General features: G+C 34.8%; 1 protein-coding gene across 1 annotated transcript in view; it reads left to right on the top strand.

Annotated features, from left to right (window-relative positions):
* The window catches only part of LOC144969243 (dynein axonemal heavy chain 8-like), a 113132-nt gene extending 102266 nt beyond the window's left edge, over positions 1-10866 (top strand). Inside the window, exons 88-96 of the mRNA XM_078908355.1 lie at positions 304-459; positions 1043-1159; positions 1892-1993; positions 2870-3030; positions 3297-3453; positions 5243-5395; positions 8038-8227; positions 9525-9646; positions 10196-10866. Of these exons, the coding sequence (XP_078764481.1) occupies positions 304-459; positions 1043-1159; positions 1892-1993; positions 2870-3030; positions 3297-3453; positions 5243-5395; positions 8038-8227; positions 9525-9646; positions 10196-10483 (1446 nt within the window). The 3' untranslated portion in view covers positions 10484-10866. The remainder of the gene's footprint in view (positions 1-303; positions 460-1042; positions 1160-1891; positions 1994-2869; positions 3031-3296; positions 3454-5242; positions 5396-8037; positions 8228-9524; positions 9647-10195) is intronic.
* Positions 10867-19115: the final 8249 nt, after the last annotated feature.

The following is a 19115-nucleotide window of genomic DNA, read 5'->3' as shown; positions in this document are numbered from 1 at the left end:
TATCAGTATTGTTGTCATGCGTTGTTTTGTGCACTGAAATGACCTTACTTGATGCAATCATCATGTTTGTAACTTTTGCATATAAAAACTTAGGTAAAACTGAGTATTTCTTTTTAGATATAAAAATTTCCAGGTTTCGGCCAATTTTTGGCCGTTATGTTTTATTTGTTTTATTACATCACATTACATAACCATTATCATTACCATCATCATCATCATCATCATCACTGATCGTCACCAGTTAGACATGGTGTTCAGCAGATCTATTTCTACTAACGCCACTATGGTATTTATTATCTACAGGTGTCAATCAAGTTCACTAACGACCCTCCCCAAGGTATAAAAGCAGGATTAAAAAGAACGTACACCTCCATCACACAGGAGTATATCGATATCTTCAACCTTCCTCAGTGGAGACCTTTGTTGTACACTGTCTCTTTCCTGCATACTGTTGTACAGGTAATGCAATGATAGAATATGTATATTTATAGTAAAATTGAAATCAGAAGAGATGTAGATTATGATTTACGACATGAAACTGTTCATTTTTCTCCTTCCAATGTTGATCATCTTGAACCATTCTAACCAAATGTAATTCATTCTTAGAACAACCTAGGCCTAAGTAGTAATCCACTGAAGACTTTCATTTGACTGAAAACACCGTAAGTTTTGGAGTGGGTTTTTTGTTGTTGTTGTTTTTTGTTTGCTTTTTGAGGGTTTTTTTTTGTTTGTTTGTTTTGTTTTGTTTTTGTTTTTTTATTTTTGTATGTTTTTGTTTTATCACCAATATATCTGCAACAAATACGTATTTTGTATTAAATACACATGATAGCCGGATAAATCCAAGGTCATGAGTGTGATAGCGTTAATGGACTATTTCACTATTTGATTTTATCCTGTATCATTTACATCTCAAGCCATTTTATGTCATTTTTATATAAACCTGGAAGGTTCATAGGTGTCACAATGAAGGTCATTCAACTCGATGAAGTAACAATTAATAATGATTGCACATTTCCTTTACTATTATTTTAAAATACAGGAAAGACGAAAGTATGGACCCTTGGGATGGAATATTCCATATGAATTTAACTCCTCTGATTGGGGAGCCAGTGTACAATTTATACAGAATCATCTAGATGAAATGGATATTAAAAAGGTTAGAGCATTTCTTTAACATAAGTATAGTTTTCCTCTTTATTTTATCAATTTCCTATGTCTTAGGACAGGAGGCAAAGGAAGTTATAAATCGATTGATTGATTCTTTTCATTTTAAAGTATGTTTAAAGATTGCTTATTAGGTAACAAATAATTTGAAACATTGGTACCGATAAATTTGAAGTTTAAATATTAGCTTTTATGATGTTTCTTTGAACATTCATTAAAATGATTTTGAGAAGATATTTATGATGCGTAAATATATGTTTTGTGCCATCTATCAGCAATTGAAAAAGAATCTCGTAAGATTTTGTTATTAATATGTACTTCCCATGGTGTTATCTTATCAAAGATTTACTTTCTATGGTATTAAATTATCAAATACTTACTTACCAAATTATTATGTAATCAAATTCTTACTTCTATATGTATTAAGTAATGAAAAGCTTATATTCCACAGCATTTTATTATCAAACATTTTTATTTTCCAAGGTATTGTATTATCAACTAATTAGTTTGCATCAAGGGTATTAAAAATTACTTTCCGGGGTATTTAATTATCAAATACTTACATTCCAATGTATTAAGTTTTCAATACTGACTATCTAGTGCATTATGTTGTCAAATACTTATTTTGAGTGTAACATGATACCAAATACTTACCTCCAGGTGTTACTTTATCGAGTTTTATTTTCCAGGTTATTGCACTTACAAAACTTACTTTTTTTAAAAGGGTATTTCTTGGCCTACTGTTCGATACATGATTGGAGAGGTCCAATATGGAGGGCGTGTTACAGATGACTTTGACAAGCGCTTACTGAATACATTTACCAGGGTAAGAAAAATGTCTTAGAGCTATGTACATGGAACTAAAGCATTTTCTAAACGCGAAGAGTCCACTCAGAGTAAAACCACCAAACATGATTTTTTTTTTTATTTACTGAAAATAATCTCATTTCTCATTTTTAAAAAGCTGCCCCAATTTATTTTTTTTATGAAAAAAGTCCTTCTATGCCATTAGGTCCATGGAACAAGAGTTATTTCTGATTTTTGTAGTCTGCAACAATTGCTTTTGTCAGTGCTTTCAACCTGATTAAACAAACCCAGCAACCCAATCACTTCTGAGTGGACAGAGGGGAACAAAAAATCTTGGCCTATCCCTGGATCAGGACTCACCATAAGGATTTTTTAAAAACCCCACATAAACTTTCCTTTAAGTTACGACAAGACGTTCAAATGTTCCAATTGGGTTTCTGAACTTTCTTGTCCCTTTCATTTTATCATAAACTTGCTTTTGTTGTTAATTAAATCTCTTATCAAATGGTGGAATTCTCTATGTTGTGGATTCATTCGATTGGATACGTCCATAACTTTCTTATTTTTTTCATCTCCTTCATCAAGAAGGAGCAGTAATATCAATTTTTTCCTATTCAGTTTCAAATCAAATGACACATTGACTAAAAAGAATGTTAACACATGTGTGGATCTGCTTTGATTCACTTGCTTTTGCTCACTCCTTGTGACAAAATAAAATTGCTTTGCTTCACATCACCCGCCATGTGGCCACAGACAATGAAAGTAAACCTTTTTGTCTGTTCAACAAATTTTCATAAGCAAAATACACGTTAAAAATGTTGTTCACCTAAGGAAATAAATACTGCAGACCATTATTTAAGTACGATTTTATTTTTTCAAAAATGGAAAACACCAGGTATGGTTTGGAGACTTCATGTTCCAAGACACTTTCCAATTTTACAAGAATTACAAGATTGCCAGGACACGTGTACTCAATGACATCATTGATTTTATTGAAGCCTTGCCACCTGTTGACTCTCCGGAGGCTCTAGGACTTCATCCGAATGCAGATGTCAGGTTGATTGATTACATTGGGAGATTTTTGTGTTCTTTTCTATTGTAGGAATGATAACTAAAAAATTATTAAGCTTCGATAGCATAAGACGTAAATGAATATTAATGGTTTTTTTATTCCTTTTTCTCAAAATACAAACCAATTTACATTGAAACAGGGACAAATATTGGAGGAAAAATATATGGAAAAACAAAATTTGCTTTGTTTTGGATAATCTAAAAGATTCAAATGCCCAAACTTTAAAAAAAATATTGATTTCATCCTCCAGCTACCAGACAAACACTGCTAAGCAACTTCTAGAGACCATCATGAGCATCCAACCCAAGGATTCCAGTGGAGGTGGTGGAGAGACCAGAGAAACAGTAGTCTATCGCTTAGCTAGTGAGATGCTAAACAAACTACCCCCTGATTACTCTCCTTGGGAGGTCAGTTTGAATTATTACACTTTTCACTCTACTAATACTTGTTTTACTCCCTTCCTTGGAGCCCCCCCCCCCTTAATAATCTGTATACTGGGACTGGAAGTTATCCAGGGGTTATTATTCCAGGGTTTTCGAGGTTAAAGAAAAAAAGGGGGCGTCATGAGACATGTCATAATTATGACGCAATACTCAGACCAGTGTCTGTGACAAGGTGCATCCCAACCACTTCAGAATGTGTATTTTTCCTGTTGTCAAAATGTTTACCAGATACACTTTCACTCTCATTGGAGTGTATTGTCATTGTTTTGATCATAAACTGTGATAAGGTGCATCCTAACTACTTCAGAATGTGTATTTTTCCTGTTGTCAAAAAGTTTACCAAATACACTTTCACTCTGTCATTGTTTTGATCATAAACAGTGCTCAAACACCATTTTCCCTCTGTCGTTTATTTTGGGCTCTGGACCGACATTTAGTTGATTATATGACATTTACTAATACAACAGAACATATCTTGATTCTCTCTTGATTCGTCAACGAGGTTATCAGTGGTTGACAATTGGTAATGACAATATCGATAGCGTCTGAGCTGCCAGATGGCCAGAGGTCCTTGTGGTCAATTTCGACTTTAAAAGTGGTCAAACAGAACCTCACTTGCCCAAACACTACAAACATTTTGAGCCTTCTAGAAAAACTCATCAGTTTTGATTTTTTTCTAATTCGACTAAGCTAGGAAAAAAATTGTCATTGAAAAAATCTATTTTTAAATAAAAAATTTAAACTAATAATTGAGATTTGAGCTTTTATATAGCACAATATATACTAAACGTGCTCAAAGCGCGTTTCATAGGGTCCCTGATCAACAGCAACACGTAACATGTAGAACGAAAAATGACACCTGTTCGGTGATATATTTTTTTCCGACAGAGACAACGCTGTTAACTAACAGGTACTCATTTTACACCTGAGTACGGTGATAGAATAAGAGTAAAGAGTCTTTTCCAAGGACTCTACTATGCTCATTACCCAGAACATGATTCTCTGTGTGGCCATATAGCAGCCCTGGATAGCGCTGTTTTTCTATCTACCCAATGGCAACAGTGATAAAGTGAATAATGTAATGATAATAGTAGTAGTAGTAATAATAATAATGATGATGAGAAAAAATAGATCACAATGAAACTACACTTTGACAATTACTATTTATCAAATGGCCAACTCACTGAACAGCCAATGTAGCCGGGTCCCAAAAGAAGTAGTAAAATGAGTTGTACTGTGATTATGATCATAACAGTGATATTTATAATAATCCTGATCATAATTTTTGGGGGGTTTTTATGTTTTTGTTCTTTGGTTTCAACAAAACTGTTGTCACTGTTTTCACTTTCCAATCTTTAAAATTAACCTATTTATTTAAGGTCTTTGTTTACCACACAAACCTTATTGCACCCATAATTATTCATTCCATTGCTTTCATCTTATTACCGTAAAGAAAAGAAAAGGAACAATCAATATAGAAAAAAATTTAAAAAACAACGGTAGACACCCAGAAACCAAACTATTAAAAAATGTGAGGTCTTTCAGTGTTATAGCAGTTTATCTTATATTTTTGATACATAGAAATTTTCTGTTTTGTTTGTGAAAACTATGATTGTATGATCATACATTTTTTACCAAAGTTGACATGAGGAAGAATTATGGGGGAAAGAAGAGAAGACACAGAATTTATAGGTCTATTAGCATCTTGTTTTTGCTGATAAAAATGTTGGTATACTATTGAATGTGTTTGCAGGTGAAGGCACAGTTGAAAAAAATGGGCAATTTGCAGCCCTTGAATATATTCCTGAAGCAAGAGATTGACCGCATGCAGCGCATCATTACCATTGTTCGTGTCACTCTCAGTGACCTTAAACTGGCTATTGAAGGTACTATCATCATGAGTGAGGTAAGAAATTCAAGTGTGCTTTAAACAAGATTAATCTTTTACAGGCATTTTGACTTATCTCATTATGTTGTGTCTGATATAGAGGGTTGAAAAGAAGACTTAACATTGGTATAATCCTATAAAAATCATAAATGTAGAAAACACAATTAAATATTAATTGTAATTTAAACAGGAATAAGTTTAACTCAGTGTCCCGCTTTGTGGTCTTGTAGGATGGCACTGGCCTTTGGACTAGTAGGTCCTGAATAGTCCCCCTTGTGGGGGTGGGGGATTAAAGTTGAGTCCTTTGAAAAAGGTCCTCACTGATATTCTCTCACTGCACTCAGGTGCAAATATTGAGTTCCTGGCCAATAACAGATTGTCTCTGTCTTTAAAAAAAAAAAAAATAAAAAAAAGAAATGAAATGTCTCCTTACAATTGTAATGCCTTGTCTTGCATGTTAAATGTTTCTGTCTTCTGGAGACCCGTTGTAAAGCGGTTTGAGCACATTTAGTGGATATTGCACCAAATAAAAATGCAATGCTGTATATTTTAAATGTGTATTTTGTTCACAAAGAATATATTCTACATATTTTAGGATGAATTTATGAGTCATTATATTCGCTGGTTGAAATATGCGACAATAGTTATGGCTATGGCAATGAGAGTTGTTATTCTTTTTCTGCTTTTAATTATATTTGGGAGTGTAAAAACTCAATATATAATGTGCATCACAATTAAGTTGCCACCTGATTATGTTGTGAAAATGGTATCAAACGAAGGGTAGAAATCTCTGTAACAATGGGAAACACTTAAAAACTAGAAAAAACTATTGTGAATGGAACGGCCAAAAGAGGGTAAAAAAGGACCCTACAAATTTGATGACGAAATTTGAAAGCAAACAAATGCATAAGGTAGAGCCAAAACCTGGTTTGTTTTCTTACTTTTTTATTCAGTATCTTATGTGAGTACCAGCTGACTCTATGCATGCTTGTATCCAGCATTGCATAGAGTGTGTGAGTGTAGCAATTTGATGTTGGATTATTACAGCATAATCTTCTCTCAGCGCTTGTCTCAGTTGCTGGATAGTTCAAACTCCAGTGCGTTTATAGACACGTCTCCCCAATTCGTCCCACATGTGCTGAATGGGATACATGTCAGGTGACATGGCAGGTCAATCAATGGTTTTGCTGTTGTGATCCTTGAAGAAGTCCTTCATTAACCTCGCACATGAGGTCTCGTGTTGTCTTGCTGCAACAAGGTAATTTATCTGTTGTGAAAAAAGGCAAAATTTGCAGTCTCAGAATTGTATCAATGTAGACTTGTGCTGTTATTCTGCTGTCAACAATAACAAGTTCCATTCATTGAGTAAAGCAGATGCCTGCCCAAACTATGGCCAATCCTCCTCCACATGGTTGAACTTCTTTGACACATATATTTGTGAGTAAAACACTCCCCCTCTCTCCTCCAAATCTGTACTCTGCCATAGGCAAATGACAGTTTGAAATAACCTCGTCTGTGAACAGCACTCTGTCCCATTGAAGGTAGTACCAACAAATGTGATTAATTGCCCATGTCAGTGGGCTATTAGCATGTTCTTCTGTCAGAAGAGTTCCTACTTAGGGTTGCCAGCACTTCAATCTCCCATTTTTCAGCCAATGTCGAACAGTAGAGTAGGAAACGTTGAAGTTTCATTGTTGGTCTCTCTCACATTTGCAAAGGGATCTTCCTCATGACGGAAGATGATCTCGCAGTCCTCTTGATCTGAAGTCTTACTTTTTCTGCCCAATAATGAAAATGTTGCTGCTTGAAGCTCGAAGGAAAAAATAACAATAAAGAATGAATTTTAAGCTTCAATTTATTAGACGAAGACAGATATTATGGACGTTTCAGGTATCCCCTTTATCAACAAAACAGGATGAATGAAACAGTACAGATGAATGATATAATGTGATTGTTATAGTGGCGTTGTTAAGGTGAATAAACAAAAGATTGATGGGGCAGGTAATAGTATGCTCCTTTGTAAGGAAGCACAAATTAAAATAGAACAATAGATATTTATAAAAGGTGCGCAATAAAAAGTAAAAAAAGAGAGGTGGGGAGGAACTGTGTAGTGCTGTGAAGAAAGTGAAATAAAATAAAATGTAGACTATTGTTAGAAAATAAATACAATGGAATTGTTTTTTAAGATCGTCTCTATCTAGCATCTTTTAGAGGCGTGTATTGTGTGCAGATGAGCTTACTTACAGCATAAAAAAAAAGACAAATTGATAGAGCTTATAATCTTAAATTTTGTAGTTTGCAAATTTTACACCTTCCAGTTTTTGCCTTTGAAACCCACGAAGGACTTAATATCTTTCAATAAGCTTTGGATACAAATTAGGTAAGGATTGTTCTTCGATAAATTGTTGGGTTTTTTTTTAATTAAAAAGGAATTTACAAGATATGGATCATTATTGGTTGGCAACTTAATTATGATGCACAGTATATTTACATAGTTTAGTGACCTAATTAAAGGTATGTTTCTCCTCTTATTGGAAAATTAATGAATCCCTCAGGATACAAATTTTAGCTTCCATAGTAAATTTAAGAGAAATAAAATTACATTCATTTTTACTACATATGATGTGAACCAAATTGGTGTGAACTTTATTCTCCCTCAGAATTTACGTGATGCCTTGGACAACATGTTTGATGCCCGTGTGCCTCAACGCTGGGTCAAATTTTCTTGGCGGAGCTCCACCATAGGTTTTTGGTTTACTGAACTCCTGGAAAGGAATGCACAGTTTAGTTCCTGGATCTTTCAGGGTCGTCCTAGCCAGTTTTGGATGACTGGCTTCTTCAATCCTCAAGGTTAGTCTATATTAGTATTAGTGTTACAGATTAATTTGAGATGACCATGTCATATTGACAGAGAATATTTGTGCAGCGATTATGATACTATTACTATGTGTGATTGAAAATTGCTATGCTCACATGTGTAAATTCCTATTCCTTCCCCATAGGAAAATCATGCTTTTAGTCACTTGCTACATTTTTTTTAACTTCTCCATTTTCTTCTTGTTTTGCTTATGAAAGCTCTTGAGTCCAAAACTTACTTTCATTCTAAACTCCAGCACAGTTTTCTCAAACTCCTCGGGACAAGCAAAAAAGTTCGAGGAAACTGTACCTTGCCATAACGACTGGAAGGAAAGGGGGGAGGGGGCAATGAGGCTCGGCAGTATAGACATCGCTACCCACCCAAAAGATACCTAGTTCAATATCCATAGCGTTATGTGGCCTTCCACAAGCCACTCCTCCTTAACTCAATTTACGCTGCTACGCTGTGACTAACAATTGGGTTATTCCAGTCATCCCTTGAAATAGACCCTAAGTCAAACTTCCATTTGAAGATGAAAAAAGGGAACTGTGTTATTTATTTATTTCATTGATATGTTGAGGGAGATTAATTTATATATTATATTACAAATTGTTCATTGTGTGTGTGTGTGTATGTGTGTGGGCGGGAGGGGGGGTGTTGCTATATCTTACAACATTCATTTACTATCGTAGCCAATCATAGTGCATGACACTGAAAATAGAACGAATGGAGAAGTGCTAAGAATAAGCAGAGAGGTGTCGGTTATGCCAAACGGTGATTGGGTGTGTAAGTGTTTGTGTGTGTCTGCATGGGTATCATATTGTATACACACACATGCAGTGCAGATAGATGCACATGATAACATATTCACAACTGTCAATGCCATGGTAAATCATCAGTGGTCAAAATCAACAGGCACATTTTTTTTAAAAACAACCATTCATTAATTAATTATTGTACGTTGGATGGGTGAAATTAGTTCAAGGAAACCATGTTTTTTTAGGCAAAAATTAGTTCGAGGAAGGAATGATTATTGCCAAAACAGCTTCCACTCTCTTTCTTCTTCTTTATGAATACTTACATATCGCAGTACTCTGAAAAGACATGTTTAAACAATTTTTCCCATAATTTTGTCATTAAAATATCTTTTTTTTTAATGTTTTTAAAATTTTGGCCAGAAAACTAGTCCTTCAATAGATCTCAATATATTTTTTAAGGACAAGTTTTTTGGGTAATATTTTTAAAACGTGATATTTATGGCAGTATTATTATGCACATGTTTATTTCCAGGCTTCCTGACTGCCATGAGACAGGAAGTGACCAGAGCACACAAAGGCTGGGCCTTGGATTCTGTCACACTCCACAATGAAGTCCTCAAGATTTATAAGGAGGATGTCATTTCTAGTCCAAATGTAAGATTTTATTCTTAATGTCAAGAATTCTCTATTGATTATTCATTTGTCATGCTTTAGCATGAATTACTTTTAAAAGTTACAATTGAATTTGGTCTGTGAGATGCAGCAAGAAGTAAGTTTGGTTTGAAAATTCCGTTTTGCCTCGAGCAGACGTTTCAACCTATTTCTCTTGAGCCCAGTTCATAAACTGATGCAAAACTTTGCATCTTATTTCACAATAGAAGGAATGAGTTTTGAATATGATTGATTGAACTTTTATCGTTATTATTTTATCCCTAATTTCTTTGGCATTTGGTGAGCTTTCAATTTTCTCAACCTAAAATTCACAGTACCACATCACATATTTCATAACTTAACATTGAGGTCATTTTCTTGATCAAATATAGAAAGTTGCAAGTATAATGGATTCTCATTCTGTCCATCTTCATTTTTCACCTTTTGATAAAAAATAAAATGTTTACAATGATTTTTATCTGTTTATTTTTTTTTGATACTCGACTTTAAAGGAATTTATTAAATTGAAAATTGATTTATTTTTTTTCCCAGGAGGGAGTGTATGTCTACGGTCTGTACCTAGATGGAGCTGGATGGGACAGAAGAAGTAGCCGTCTGATTGAGTCTCCTCCAAAAGTGCTGTTCATCTCCTTACCAGTGGTTCACATGTTTGCCATCAACTCAACATCACCCAAAGACCCCAAGCTGTACCAGTGTCCTGTCTACAAAAAACCTAGTCGGACAGATCTGATGTTTGTCACCATCATCGTGATGAAAACACTACAAAATCCTGACCATTGGACTTTGCGTGGTGTTGCAGCCCTCTGTGATATTAAGTAATGAAGGTTGCTTGGCTTGTTTTATTATCCATTGTTGATTTATGAAGGTGGGAATTGAGATGTTAAAAAATATTTTTTTCCAATATATAATATCTGCATGTGAATATTGTACAATCCCCTTATATGACTAGGTTTGAGATCTTGGCAAAAATGAATATGTTGTACAACAAATTTGAGTCACTTTGTCAAGGGCACTGCTTGTAAATTTGATTGCAGGTCGGCTGTAAATGAGGTTTCCCAAGCCATGTCACTTATCACCAAATTAATGACTAGAACAGACTACTAAAAGATATGATTAGACTGAAATATTTGTTTTAATGCCAAATATATCGTAATTTCAGAAATATAATTTGATCTTACAATAGTAAATGTATGTATACTCAATTTGCAATAAGTTTTTGATTTTATTTGAGTTTCTTGTTTTGTGCCCGCCTCACACACACATACACACACACACACATACACATTGCATTGTAGTAATAGTATCATTAATCCACCCAGTTTGGATCTTGACTTGAGATGATATATACTAAGAGTGTACACAGTCAAAGCTGCCATAACGGAACCGAACCCTCTGGAAGATGGAACACCATCTAAGATTAAGATGGAAAGCCATTGATCCTTCCAATTTAAAAAATCAAAAACAAACACCAACACTCTCCTCCCATTTGATATATCTCCATGTGTAAGACGGAAAATTTTCCCTTCAGCTTGCAGGTTGGTCGCTACTTTAAATACAATACCTTGCATTCACCTTTTTAAACAATTTTCTCAATATGATATAACGAAGTTTCCTAATTAAATGGAAGAATGACTACATCCAAACATCCAATACTTCAAACCCCTTGAATTGTGTCTAAGCCTGCGGTATGCAACTTGTAATAATGTGATGATATTTTAATGATTGTGATTGAATCAAACTCTGTCAAAGAACAACACAACAACATTTTTATGATGCTCGAAAATAGAATTCTATTGAACTAGATAAAACAAATAAGGGATGTTGCCAGTTTGGCAGTTAATAACTAAATATTTCATAAAAACAACTTAATCGATGCATTGCACAAATAAAGTTTATGACCCTGGCCTGTTTGTGTACTCACATCAAACGCATCTTTTGCGGTCTTCCGTACAGATACATAAAAGTCGGCCTCAGTCTGACATCACACCTAGTTACCACATCGGCTCTGACACAGTGGTTATATCAGCTTGTTCGATAGGAACTAAAAATTCTTTTTAATGGTCACAGTACAAATTTTTGTAAGTTATTGAAATAACGTCAGGGTTTATATATCCAGGAACATTCTTGAGAATGCACAAAAGGATTAAGATGATTGGTTTGGTTTATTGTTCTTTGGCTATTATTGGTCAATGAAATGGAATCACAAGTGATTGGTTGGTAACTGAATCAAAGATTGAAATCAAATCCAAGATCCCATATCAGTATCAGTTTCTCTCGCATTTGGAATTTTTTTCACAATTGTGGAATGCACCATAAGCAGCATAAAAAATGTTAGAAGAGAGGGGTTAATTAAGTGTAGCATCCACAATGTCACTAACAACAGCAACAATACACAGACAAACAAACGAACGACCAACCAAATAAAGAAATGCAAGAACAGATTTTTTCAAAGCTTTCACAGCCATCATTAGATGTGAGTTATTTAAAAGAAATGGTTTAGCGGGGCTGTGGACATGAATATATAATCATGTGCTGTGTACTTTATGACCCTTCATGAAGATTACTGAAAACCTGTGAAAGATGGAAACTTGTCTATAACGGATTTTTTTAACGCCATGCCCATTCGCTTCTGTCTTACACTGATTGGACTATATTTAATAAAATACAAGCACCATGTCTGGCATTATTTTTCTATGTGCAGATAATGGGGATAACATTGTTTAGTAATAATGTTGATTTCTACTTTTATATCAATTGATTTTAATTAAGTCTTTTTTTTTAAACTTGTTTAAATAAAATAAACTGTTATTTTGTTTTTAAATGAGTTTTAGTCAATTTTGTTTTGAAAACCAATGTGAAGAATTACAATGTCAGAATTAAACCTTGAAAAGAAATTCACCCCATCCCCTTTTTTCCATGTTTGATATTCAAAGGTCAGAATGATACTAAAAGTCAAGACAAAACTGATAATAGCAAGACAGGAAACAAAGGGAATCCTTCCATATGAGGGTTGTCAATGTCAAGTCGATAAACATGGCATTTGAGTATTGATGGAATGTGTTTAAATAAAATACACACCATTTCTACCCACCATCATATCAATAGTACAAATACACAAAACTATGTATAAACTTAAAAGTTTATATTTATAGTCTGTTTGAGAGAATTTAGTGAGAAGTAATCATCTCACTGACGATAGAAAGCTGTGAAAATCTGAGCCAAATTTAAGATACAAATAAACATTATAAGCGAGAGAATGTTTACCAACTTGACATGGTCTAACATAGATACGCATCATCTGCTATTTAAACCCTATTGCCACTCCAGATGTTTCCTGTCTCTGCAGTCTTAGCTATAAATGGTAACATTATGACCACAAACACAATGAGCATCTAATTTGTTTGTTTTTATCACACAGCTTCAATTTGTTTTAATGTTTGTACCAAGTTCAAGTTGAAAAGTTAATTTTAGGCCATTGGCCAATTACCATAACGTCTCTCTGAACAAATTATTTTAACAATTATCTAGACTCTATGACTAAAAAATCAATAATGATAATAGTAATAATAATAAGGATAACATATCTCAGTAATATACTTCCAATTACAGCTTCCACAAAGTGTATTGCCAAAACAACCAAAATCATAATCAAACAATAGACAGCCTCTCATTGACAAATGCTTTGAAGAATACCAAAACGTTAGAATTTGTTCATTGATTTTACTCAGTGTTTCAATTATATTCATTGTTTATACCACAACGTTACCATTTTTTTCATTGTTTTAGCCACACATCTCCACTTTGTTCATTGTTTGCAAACACTGATTCAATTTGTTCATCGTTTGTACCACAATGTTTAATTCAATTGTCAAGCAAACACTGATTCAATTTGTTCATTGTTTGTACAATAATGTTTCAAGCTGATGGTTATTTGTAGTCTAAAAAGAGATTTGATCTGTATGGAGATATTGAAAAGTCGCAAAAGAGTGACTATTATAGGTGAGTTTCATGCAAATGTTTTTTAAACTTTTCAAGTTATTACAAAATTCAAGTTTCTTAAAGGATGTCCCTCTTACAGTGTTTTTTTTATTAAAACTTTGGTTTACCATTCAAAACCCCAGTTAAATTTCCCGCCTAAGACGGAGCGTTAACTTAAATTCTAAGAGGCACAGAGTCAGTCTAATGGATATAGATAATATCCCAGTCTCTGTAGCTTAAAACAATTTGGAGCAATTGCCTTTAGGATAAGACGCTGGGCAAGGACTTTTCACTAATAAGTCACTCTCTAGGTTGACAGTGGGCCAGAATAAATTCTATATGGTACATCACGCCAGGATATTTTATGCATGTCAGATGCTTGGTTGATTGCAGACTTTCAAATTTTTATTAATTATTTTACACAAGATACACAAATTTACAAGAAGCAAATGTGAAACTGAACAAAAGTGATAAGTACCATTGTATGTTTCGTGTTCTCTAATACGTTGATACATGTAATGGATGAGTGATAATACATTTCGAATAGCAGGTCTCTTAAAGGATGTCAGCCAAATTGGATTTAGCATACAGTACAAATAGTCTGAAAAGTTTTCCTTTTTTTTTGTAAAATAAATAATAATATGAAATTGTGTGGTGTTTCATTCATCCTGTTTTGTTGATAAAGGGGAAACCAGAAACGTTCATTTGATCTGTTTTTGTAATTAAATTGAAGCTTACATTCAATTTCACATTATTATTTATTTCTTCGAGCTTCGAGCAGCAACATTTAAATTTTTTTTGTAAAAGCACATTTAAAAAATAATTTGTGCAAAGTTTCTCTACCAAGGAGAATATTGGAGAACAGAAAAAAATAAAAAATGATTAACATAGCAGCAGCTTCTAATGGTGTTGTCTCACGCTACAATATTATGGTGTGTTCTATCCAGTTGACGAATTTGTTAACACATTTGTGTACGATGATGGACAATAGTGAGAAGCATTAATATGGTATCGTTCTCATTGTGGTTTATCAAGTCAATGATCTACCTCACCATTGCTTTGCTGAAATTGACTTGTATAAAAGTAGAGAGGTGCAAACGGCTCTGCCATTGTCCTTTTCTCTGGTGCTGACAAGGCCGATGGCATCTATCATAATCGCTGTTTAATAGCATACAAAACTGCACCTCAGCAATAACTCAATATAGTAAGATGGAGATTGTTGTAGAAAGGAGATCTGGGTGGGGATCCTGACCTCCCATAGTGGGCAGGGAGGTACTTTATGTGTCTACTATCACGCTGTGTCTGTTTTCCAATTGCTTTCTGTCTTTGTCTTGGAATGAGATTACTTGGTTTTGTCCTGACCCTGGCCGGAGTCATTGGCTGGGAGGGAAACAGACAAATGTATAATTATAGTTTTGGGAGATGGTATTTTTTTCCTTGTAAATCATCTCTCTGTTATGTACTGTTATTATTTTTATTTCTATTATTTGAGTGTATTCCTCTTAGTGGGTTCCTGTGCTGGTGTCTGGTTGAGACTTTAAGGTGATCTCAGACTAAGTACACTGATAGTATGCTCTTGGAATCTAAATCTATTCCCTATTTGAACCGATTCCCCTTTGTCTTACTTTTTCTTCAAGGCCTTTTTATTTTACATCAAGAATGTCTTTACTATCCAATTTTCTTCCTTTTTACTGGCGCTGATATGACCTACGGCAAGCGCCGTAAAACCCTTAAAAACAAAAACAATAGAAAGGAGATATTGGCATGGGTGCAAGAGTGCCGGCTACTGCCGGCCGATTGGAATACCGAAAAAAACGTCGCCGGCTTTTTGCGATTTGGATTTGATTGATTTTTTAATTTTTTTTTTGGTGCAACTTGTGACAAGAAACTTAACAAATTACTGCATCACAACCTTTGGATTAAACATACAACAATTGTGGACTACTATTATGAAGACTAGATGCTGAGAACAAGACTTCAAATGCGAGGTAAGTCCGTAAATCTTGCAGGCTTTTTCAGATTATATGTCTGGTCATAAGTAGACTTGCAGGCTTTTTGAGGTCCAGTTGCTTGCACCCATGTATTGAGCTTTGTTCAAAAGGACACAATGCTTTGTATCTCTATGAGCAAAAGGTAGGAAGTAAACATGGATTTCTCTACAAGTATCGACAAATGAAAAAATATGTTAACATAAAATAGATGGAAAATTTGATGAAGTAAGAGGGGCAAATCACGACGGCTATCTCTCTCAATTAACCGGTAGATAACCACTCCTCTCTGACAATCGTCATAGTGTAAACAATGGCAGTGATTGGTAGACACAGCAAACCACACAGGTTTTACTATCTTGTAGAATTTAATAAGAAATAATGGCAAAGGACATCTTGCAAGTCCATAACGTTTTAATCAGAAGAGAGACAATGTCAACAACCAACGGACTTAACTCTATGATAAAAGATAGTAACTAATTGCAGTACAAAAACTAATGACGTCATTGTTCATTGATATTTCAACACTCCCCCTGAATTTGTACAACTAAAAACAACTATACTTTATAAACTAAAGCATCCCATCATAAATTTCAATTCATGATCAACTTGTATCAAATTCACAATAACAATGCCCATGATCATTTGCATTAGTATAATGAACACTCAAACTTTATAATAGTTTTCCTCCCACAGAGTTAAATTTAAAAAACAGCAAATATCAATTTGCTATATAAAAATGTAACGAAATCAACAATCTACACCCAGTAGAGTTATCAATTTTACATTTTTTAAAAACAAAAAACGTAACTAATAAACAAGCTATACAGTAAAGTAGAAGCTCCTAAACTTCAACTTGTCAAATTTAGTTCAAATAGGTTTTCTTATCCCCATCAATGATCTTAGTTTCACAAACTGGTCTTTTGGTAAAGCTTTTGTGAGAATGTCTGCTAACATTTCCTGTGTTTTACAATATTGTAACACAATATCACCCTGGGCAATCTTATCCTGAACATAATGATACTTAATATCAATGTGTTTGGATCTCTTTGACCCTTGACCATTAGCAATACAAATTGTACTTTGATTGTCCTCATAAATAACCATTGTTGGTTCATTAACAGTAAGAGTACTGATCTGAGTCATCAAAGAGTTCAACCATGTTGCTTCCTGAGTCGCTGATGCCAAAGCAATGTACTCAGCTTCAGCAGTTGAGAGTGCAACACAATTTTGTTTCCTACTCCCCCATTGAACAGCCCCTTCTGAATTAAGAAAAATGAACCCAGAAGTATCACCTGCCCAGTCAGCATCAGAGTAACCAACACAAGCAACAACATCATCTGAGTTAACATTATTCGCAGAGTACACTAGGCCAAAATTTGTTATGCCCCTTAGATATCTAAACATTCTTTTTAATTCCACCCAGTGTTCCTTACATGGGTCTGAGGAGAACCTAGCAACCAACCCTACAGCATATGTTATGTCTGGCCTTGTTCTATTGCTTAAGTGTAAGAGACTACCCACTGCAGACTTGTAATGTCGAGGATCTACTCTTTCACTGTTTTCATTTCCAGGAGTAAGCTTTTGGCTGTTGCAAACCGGTGTATCAGTCGGTGAGCAATTTCCCATGCCAAATTGGGTAAGTATTTGTTTGGTGTAGGATTCTTGTCCCATCCAAATGCTCCCATTCTCTTGTCTTTTAAATTCAACACCAAGAAAGTAATCCAGTTCACCAAGATCTTTCATTTCAAACTTGTTGGAAAGGTCACTTTTGACTTGAACAAGTTCTTCAGCATCTTTGGTTATAAGGATCAGATCATCAACGTAAAGGCAAATAACGAATTTATCACCCTTTGTTTTCTCTCGTACATAGACACATGGATCCACAGTTTTCTGAAATCCCATTTTCTTTAAACATGTGTCTAGTTTTTCATTCCAGCACTTTGGAGATTGTTTGAGTCCATAAAGACTTTTCTTTAAACAACAAACAAGATCCTCTCCCTTTCCAAGTTCAGTATAACCCTCAGGTTGTTTCATATATATATCTTCTTCAAGTTCACCATTTAAGAATGCTGCAGTAACATCCATTTGATGAATATTCATTTTCTCCTTGACAGCTTGAGATATGACTGCCCTGACTGACTCAAACCTTGCAACTGGAGCATAAACGTCATCATAATCTTCTCCATACACTTGACTATAACCTTGTGCCACAAGTCTAGCCTTATATCTTTGAACAGTGCCATCAGGGTTCAGTTTCCTTTTAAAAACCCATCTACAACCTATGACCTTTCTTCCCTCTGGAAGCTTAGCAAGTTTCCATACACCGTTTTTAAGAAGGGAATTGTACTCATTATCAGCTGCCTCTTTCCAAAGCTTACCATCATGCCTTTGCAGTGCTTCAGATAGAGTTGTAGGCTCAGCATCATAGCTGCTGCTGCTACTATTATTAGTGTACATCCATTCTCCATATCTCTCAACTGGTTTTGTAGCTCTTGTACTCCTTCTTATTTGTGCTTCAGTTTCATGAACATTACCCTCTAGGTTTCTTGTTTCATGATCATTTTCAGTCTCAGACTCTAAATTTAGATCAAGAATTGGACACTGAAATTCATTTTCCTGAGCTGCATCTCCCTTACTTGGCAGACCTTCAAATCTCCATTCTGTGAAAATAACATCTCTACTTAGAATAATTCTTCTCTTCTCAGTATCATAAAGCCTATAGCCTTTTGATGTTTGACCGTACCCCATAAAAATGCACTTTCTAGATTTTGGATCTAACTTCTTTCTTTCATCCTTTGGGATATGCATGTAGGCAGTGCACCCAAAACTTTTCAGATATGAAACATTTGGCTTTTTGCCTGTAAAAAGCTCCCTGGGAGTCTTATCACCTAACACTCTTGAAGGACTCAAGTTGTGAACATGCACAGCTGTATTTAACGCCTCAGCCCAGAACCTTTGGGGTAACCTGGATTGAACCAACATGGTTCGGACCTTCTCAATCAAAACTCTGTTTAATCTTTCAGCAACTCCGTTCTGTTCAGGAGTTTTAGGAACGGTGTACTCATGTCTAATTCCACATTCTAACAAGAACGCTTTAAATTCATTAGACTTATATTCCCCGCCATTATCTGACCGCAAGATTTTGATTGATTTCCCAGTAACTTTTTCAACCATGGTTTTGAACTCTTTGAACACACTCAAGACTTGGTCTTTAGTTTGTATAGCATAAACCCAGCAATGTCTTGTGCAGTCATCAATGAATGTTACAAAATATCTATTGTTTCCCAATGAGTTTGGTAAAGGGCCGCACACATCACTGTGAATCAATCCCAGCACATCATTGAGACATTGGTTTTCAGAGTGAGTAGGAAAGGGAGACCTGTGTTGCTTTCCCTTGGTACAAAATTCACAAAAAGTTATTTTCTTCTTGTGATCAAAATCAAACTTTGATACCATCTTCTTTTGTGACAGTTTACACAAAT

This window comes from Berghia stephanieae, chromosome 3, assembly GCF_034508935.2.
Source record: "Berghia stephanieae isolate SIO BIC M18660-M18661 chromosome 3, UCSD_Bste_1.3, whole genome shotgun sequence".
NCBI classification, from domain to species: domain Eukaryota; kingdom Metazoa; phylum Mollusca; class Gastropoda; order Nudibranchia; family Aeolidiidae; genus Berghia; species Berghia stephanieae.
The sequence above is the reverse complement of the archived record's forward strand: the minus strand, read 5'-3'. Positions and strand labels throughout refer to the sequence as shown.